The sequence below is a fragment of the Lichenostomus cassidix genome, chromosome 13, assembly GCF_008360975.1.
Source record: "Lichenostomus cassidix isolate B80296 chromosome 13, HeHo_3.0, whole genome shotgun sequence".
In the NCBI taxonomy this organism is placed as follows: Eukaryota; Metazoa; Chordata; class Aves; order Passeriformes; family Meliphagidae; genus Lichenostomus; species Lichenostomus cassidix.
The window spans coordinates 1,049,254-1,056,194 of record NC_139494.1 but is presented as its reverse complement, the minus strand read 5'-3'; the positions used below and the strand labels follow the sequence as shown (position 1 = coordinate 1,056,194).

The 6,941-nt window shown below is 58.3% G+C and overlaps 1 protein-coding gene across 2 annotated transcripts; it reads left to right on the top strand.

Annotated features, from left to right (window-relative positions):
- The first annotated feature begins 693 nt into the window (after positions 1–693).
- On the top strand, positions 694–3,364 carry LOC146431018 (uncharacterized). 2 transcript variants are annotated; one of them, XM_085074170.1, is made up of 3 exons: positions 694–893; positions 1,006–1,104; positions 3,196–3,364. In XM_085074170.1, exons 1-3 carry the CDS (start codon positions 810–812, stop codon positions 3,334–3,336), a joined length of 324 nt encoding a protein of 107 aa, XP_084930296.1. In that variant the 5' UTR covers positions 694–809; the 3' UTR covers positions 3,337–3,364. The 2 variants fall into 2 exon arrangements, with proteins under 2 accessions (XP_084930296.1, XP_084930297.1); XM_085074171.1 differs by lacking the exon at positions 3,196–3,364 and having other exon boundaries at positions 1,006–1,702.
- The last annotated feature ends 3,577 nt before the right edge of the window (positions 3,365–6,941 follow it).

Genomic DNA, 6,941 nt, shown 5'->3' with positions numbered 1-6,941 from the left:
TGCCTTGATTTTATCCCTCAGCCCCAGCGGGTATTGACTTCCCCTTGAGGGAGTACACCAAATTGCCTGCTGTTGCCCAAGAAGCTGCAGCCCCTGCAGGGCTCATCCCTGCTCCCAGCTCTGGGCTCCTGAGCACAGCAAGGAGCTGTTGGGGCTGGTGGAGGGAGTGCAGAGGAGGCCATGGAGATGCTGCAAGGGCTGCAGTCCCTCTGCTCTGAGGAAAGGCTGAGAGAGTTGGGGCTGCTCAGCCTGCAGAGGAGGAGCACCCAGGAAGGTCTCACTGTGGCCATGCAGCACCTGGAGGGGCCCAGAGGAAAGAGAGGGACAGAGTGTTCAACAGGGCCAGTGGCGAGAGGAGAAGGGGGGATTGCTGGCAACTGAAAGAGATTGACTAGGCCATGATCTGAATAAGAATTTTTTTTTTCCCAAAGAGGCTGCTGAGACACTGACACAGGCTGTGCAGAGAGCCTGTGCATGCCCCAGCCCTGGAAACATCCAAGGTCAGCTTAGATGTGGTCCTGAGCATCCCGGGCTGCTGGGAGGTCGCTCAGGCTGGAGTGAGACCATCTTAAGGGTCTTGTCAAAGCCAAATCATGCAAGGATTTGGACATTCTACGATCTCGAGCCCCCAGTGCAGAGTGGCCCTGGAACTCCTGTGACATCTCAGCTCCCACAATTCTGATGTCACAACCCATGTTGCGGGCGCAGCCTCCAGCACCTGTTGCTGAGCACAACACAACCATTGACCCAGTGGCCAGCGAGGAGACCACACTGCTCCCTGTGCCCTGCAGCCTGTTCAACTAGTCCAAATGGTTCCATCAGTCCTCAGTTCATCCTGCTGCCTGGCTCTCACCACCTACCCCAGCAAGATGTGCTCTCCTGTCCCAGCGCAGGTACAGTGCATTCCATGGAGCTGGGCACCCCCCGACTGCCCGGGCGGGCTGGGGCCCTGTGGGGATGGTGTGGGAAAGGGACCCCACGGTGAGCTTGTGCTACCTGCTGCAGCCTGCCAGAGATGCTGAGGAGGCCATGGATGTGGACATGGTGCTCGAGGAGGAGGAGATGATGGAGGTGGATGTGGAGGATTTTGAAGAGGCGATGGAGGTTGATGTCAAAGAGGATGTGGAGGAGATGGAAGTGGACGTGAGGGATGAAGAAGAAGCTATGGAGGTGGACGAGGAGGATGAGGAGGAGCCCATGGTCCTGGGATGAGCCAGCAGCAGGACAGGCAGGTGCTCCCCATGCCCTGCCCACGGGCACAGCGGGTCCCTTGCCGCCAGGCTGGGGCTAGGCTGGGTGGCCCTGCTCAGGGACACAGTGCCCCGGGGGGATCCCTGGATTCTGGCGGCACAAGCACCACCCCCGGCCTGCCCTGCGCTTGCTTTGGGCCACACCAGCCCCGTGCCAGTGCCTGAGGCACGGCTCCCAGCCCCAGCCAGCCTCAGTGCTGGCAGCAGAGTGCCCCTGGGCCAGCGTGTGCCAGCCTGGGGGCACAGGGAACAGCCCTCAGGGCCGGGCTGGAGTGACCCTGCTGCTTCCTTCTCTTCCAGGACTGATGGAGATGATGGCGCGCCAACCTGTACATATGTTCCAGTTGTTGTTCCAGTTGTTCCAGTTGTCGTTGTTGTTATTTTTTGTAAATACGTTGTTTAGTTTCCAGTTTTTAGATAGAACGTTCTACTGTAAATACGTTCTATAGATTGTTGTTATCAAGATTCTTCTATTGTAAATATTTTCTGCAGCTCATTGTTGTTGCTGCTCTTCTGTAAATAGTCATTCGTTTTCCACAGCTCAGCTTTCTTTGCAATTCCTTTGGGCACAGCAGCACACGCAGCGTTGGGGTTTGGGGTCGCTCCAGGTTCCTGGGGCTGCAGGTGTCTGGGGCTGCTGGCACGGCCACCCCAGGGCTGGGGGTCCCTGTGCATGGGCAGCTTCCACTGACAGAGGTGCCACTGTCCCTGCAGTGTCTCTGGACACACTTGCTACCTCTAGAGGCAAATCCCAATGCGCCCATGGGATGGGCTCCAGGGCAAGGGGACACCTGGGATCTGCTCCTGACGGATCCCTGCAGACTCCACAGGGAGCTGCTGCTGGCAGCACAACTCTGCCCAGCACAGGCTTGATTGCCTTGATTTTATCCCTCAGCCCCAGCGGGTATTGACTTCCCCTTGAGGGAGAACACCAAATTGCCTGCTGTTGCCCAAGAAGCTGCAGCCCCTGCAGGGCTCATCCCTGCTCCCAGCTCTGGGCTCCTGAGCACAGCAAGGAGCTGTTGGGGCTGTTGGAGGGAGTGCAGAGGAGGCCATGGAGATGCTGCAAGGGCTGCAGTCCCTCTGCTCTGAGGAAAGGCTGAGAGAGTTGGGGCTGCTCAGCCTGCAGAGGAGGAGCGCCCAGGAAGGTCTCACTGTGGCCATGCAGCACCTGGAGGGGCCCAGAGGAAAGAGAGGGACAGAGTGTTCAACAGGGCCAGTGGCGACAGGAGAAGGGGGGATTGCTGGCAACTGAAAGAGATTGACTAGGCCATGATCTGAATAAGAATTTTTTTTTTCCCAAAGAGGCTGCTGAGACACTGACACAGGCTGTGCAGAGAGCCTGTGCATGCCCCAGCCCCGGAAACATCCAAGGCCAGCTTAGATGTGGTCCTGAGCATCCCGGGCTGCTGGGAGGTCGCTCAGGCTGGAGTGAGACCATCTTAAGGGTCTTGTCAAAGCCAAACCATGCAAGGATTTGGATATTCTACGATCTCCAGCCCCCAGTGCAGAGTGGCCCTGGAACTCCTGTGACATCTCAGCTCCCACAATTCTGATGTCACAGCCCATGTTGCGGGCGCAGCCTCCAGCACCTGTTGCTGAGCACAACACAACCATTGACCCAGTGGCCAGCGAGGAGACCACACTGCTCCCTGCGCCCTGCAGCCTGTTCAACTACTCCAAATGGTTCCATCAGTCCTCAGTTCATCCTGCTGCCTGGCTCTCACCACCTGCCCCAGCAAGATGTGCTCTCCTGTGCCAGCGGAGGTACAGTGCATTCCATGGAGCTGGGCAGCCCCCGACTGCCCGGGCGGGCTGGGGCCCTGTGGGGATGGTGTGGGAAAGGGACCCCACTGGGAGCTTGTGCTACCTGCTGCAGCCTGCCAGAGATGCTGAGGAGGCCATGGAGGTGGACATGGTGCTTGATGAGGAGGAGAAGATGGAGGTGGATGAGGAGAATTTTGAAGAAGAGATGGAGGTGGATATCAAAGAGGATGTGGAGGAGATGGAGGTGGACGAGCCAGAGGGAGAAGAAGCTATGGAGGTTGATGAGGAGGATGAGGAGGAGCCCATGGTCCTGGGATGAGCCAGCAGCAGGACAGGCAGGTGCTCCCCATGCCTGCCCACGGGCACAGCGGGTCCCCTGCTGCCAGGCTGGGGCTGGGCTGGGTGGCCCTGCTCAGGGACACAGTGCCCCGGGGGGATCCCTGGATTCTGGCGGCACAAGCGCCACCCCCGGCCTGCCCTGCGCTTGCTTTGGGCCACACCAGCCCCGTGCCAGTGCCTGAGGCACGGCTCCCAGCCCCAGCCAGGCTCAGTGCTGGCAGCAGAGTGCCCCTGGGCCAGTGGGTGCCAGCCTGGGGGCACAGGGAACAGCCCTCAGGCCCGGGCTGGAGTGACCCTGCTGCTTCCTTTTCTTCCAGGACTGATGGAGATGGCGGAGAGCCAACATGTACATATGTTCCAGTTGTTCCAGTTGTTGTTCCCGTTGTAGTTGTTGTTAGCTTCTGTAAATATGTTGTTTAGGTTCCAGTTTTTAGATAGAACGTTCTACTGTAAATACGTTCTATCGATTGTTGTTGTTATCAAGATTCTTCTATTGTAAATATTTTCTGCAGCTCGTTGTTGTTGCTGCTCTTCTGTAAATAAATTGACATTCGTTTTCCACAGCTCAGCTTTCTTTGCAATTCCTTTGGGCACAGCAGCACACGCAGCGTTGGGGTTTGGGGTCGCTCCAGGTTCCTGGGGCTGGAGGTGTCTGGGGCTGCTGGCACGGCCACCCCAGGGCTGGGGGTCCCTGTGCATGGGGAGCTTCCAGTGACAGAGGTGCCACTGTCCCTGCAGTGTCTCTGGACACACTTGCTACCTGTAGAGGCAAATCCCAATGCGCCCATGGGATGGGCTCCAGGGCAAGGGGACACCTGGCATCTGCTCCTGACGGATCCCTGCAGACTCCACAGGGAGCTGCTGCTGGCAGCACAACTCTGCCCAGCACAGGCTTGATTGCCTTGATTTTATCCCTCAGCCCCAGCGGCTATTGACTTCCTCTTGAGGGAGAACACCAAATTGGCTGCTGTTGCCCAAGAAGCTGCAGCCCCTGCAGGGCTCATCCCTGCTCCCAGCTCTGGGCTCCTGAGCACAGCAAGGAGCTGTTGGGGCTGTTGGAGGGAGTGCAGAGGAGGCCATGGAGATGCTGCAAGGGCTGCAGTCCCTCTGCTCTGAGGAAAGGCTGAGAGAGTTGGGGCTGCTCAGCCTGCAGAGGAGGAGCGCCCAGGAAGGTCTCACTGTGGCCATGCAGCACCTGGAGGGGCCCAGAGGAAAGATAGGGACAGAGTGTTCAACAGGGCCAGTGGCGAGAGGAGAAGGGGGGATTGCTGGCAACTGAAGGAGATTGATTAGGCCATGATCTGAATAAGAATTTTTTTCCCCAAAGAGGGTGCTGAGACACTGACACAGGCTGTGCAGAGAGCCTGTGCATGCCCCAGCCCTGGAAACATCCAAGGCCAGCTTAGATGTGGTCCTGAGCATCCCGGGCTGCTGGCAGGTCGCTCAGGTTGGAGTGAGACCATCTTAAGGGTCTTGTCAAAGCCAAACCATGCAAGGATTTGGACATTCTACGATCTCCAGGCCCCAGTGCAGAGTGGCCCTGGAACTCCTGTGACATCCCAGCTCCCACAATTGTGATGTCACAGCCCATGTTGCGGGCGCAGCCTCCAGCCCCTGTTGTTGGGCACAACACAGCCATTGACCCAGTGGCCAGCGAGGAGACCACACTGCTCCCTGCGCCCTGCAGCCTGTTCAACGTCTCCAAATGGTTCCATCAGTCCTGAGTTCATCCTGCTGCCTGGCTCTCACCACCTGCCCCAGCAAGATGTGCTCTCCTGTGCCAGCGGAGGTACAGTGCATTCCATGGAGCTGGGCAGCCCCCGACTGCCCGGGCGGGCTGGGGCCCTGTGGGGATGGTGTGGGAAAGGGACCCCACTGGGAGCTTGTGCTACCTGCTGCAGCCTGCCAGAGATGCTGAGGAGGCCATGGAGGTGGACATGGTGCTCGAGGAGGAGGAGAAGATGGAGGTGGATGAGGAGGATTTTGAAGAAGAGATGGAGGTGGATATCAAAGAGGATGTGGAGGAGATGGAGGTGGATGAGCCAGAGGGAGAAGAAGCTATGGAGGTTGATGAGGAGGATGAGGAGGAGCCCATGGTCCTGGGATGAGCCAGCAGCAGGACAGGCAGGTGCTCCCCATGCCTGCCCACGGGCACAGTGGGTCCCCTGCTGCCAGGCTGGGGCTGGGCTGGGTGGCCCTGCTCAGGGACACAGTGCCCCGGGGGGATCCCTGGATTCTGGTGGGACAAGCGCCACCCCAGGCCTGCCCTGCGCTTGCTTTTGGCCACACCAGCCCCGTGCCAGTGCCTGAGGCACGGCTCCCAGCCCCAGCCAGGCTCAGTGCTGGCAGCAGAGTGCCCCTGGGCCAGTGGGTGCCAGCCTGGGGGCACAGGGAACAGCCCTCAGGGCCGGGCTGGAGTGACCCTGCTGCTTCCTTTTCTTCCAGGACTGATGGAGATGGCGGAGAGCCAACATGTACATATGTTCCAGTTGTTCCAGTTGTTGTTCCCGTTGTAGTTGTTGTTAGCTTCTGTAAATATGTTGTTTAGGTTCCAGTTTTTAGATAGAACGTTCTACTGTAAATACGTTCTATCGATTGTTGTTGTTATCAAGATTCTTCTATTGTAAATATTTTCTGCAGCTCGTTGTTGTTGCTGCTCTTCTGTAAATAAATTGACATTCGTTTTCCACAGCTCAGCTTTCTTTGCAATTCCTTTGGGCACAGCAGCACACGCAGCGTTGGGGTTTGGGGTCGCTCCAGGTTCCTGGGGCTGGAGGTGTCTGGGGCTGCTGGCACGGCCACCCCAGGGCTGGGGGTCCCTGTGCATGGGGAGCTTCCACTGACACAGGTGCCACTGTCCCTGCAGTGTCTCTGGACACACTTGCTACCTGTAGAGGCAAATCCCAATGCGCCCATGGGATGGGCTCCAGGGCAAGGGGACACCTGGCATCTGCTCCTGACGGATCCCTGCAGACTCCACAGGGAGCTGCTGCTGGCAGCACAACTCTGCCCAGCACAGGCTTGATTGCCTTGATTTTATCCCTCAGCCCCAGCGGCTATTGACTTCCTCTTGAGGGAGAACACCAAATTGGCTGCTGTTGCCCAAGAAGCTGCAGCCCCTGCAGGGCTCATCCCTGCTCCCAGCTCTGGGCTCCTGAGCACAGCAAGGAGCTGTTGGGGCTGTTGGAGGGAGTGCAGAGGAGGCCATGGAGATGCTGCAAGGGCTGCAGTCCCTCTGCTCTGAGGAAAGGCTGAGAGAGTTGGGGCTGCTCAGCCTGCAGAGGAGGAGCACCCAGGAAGGTCTCACTGTGGCCATGCAGCACCTGGAGGGGCCCAGAGGAAAGATAGGGACAGAGTGTTCAACAGGGCCAGTGGTGAGAGGAGAAGGGGGGATTGCTGGCAACTGAAGGAGATTGATTAGGCCATGATCTGAATAAGAATTTTTTTCCCCAAAGAGGGTGCTGAGACACTGACACAGGCTGTGCAGAGAGCCTGTGCATGCCCCAGCCCTGGAAACATCCAAGGCCAGCTTAGATGTGGTCCTGAGCATCCCGGGCTGCTGGCAGGTCGCTCAGGTTGGAGTGA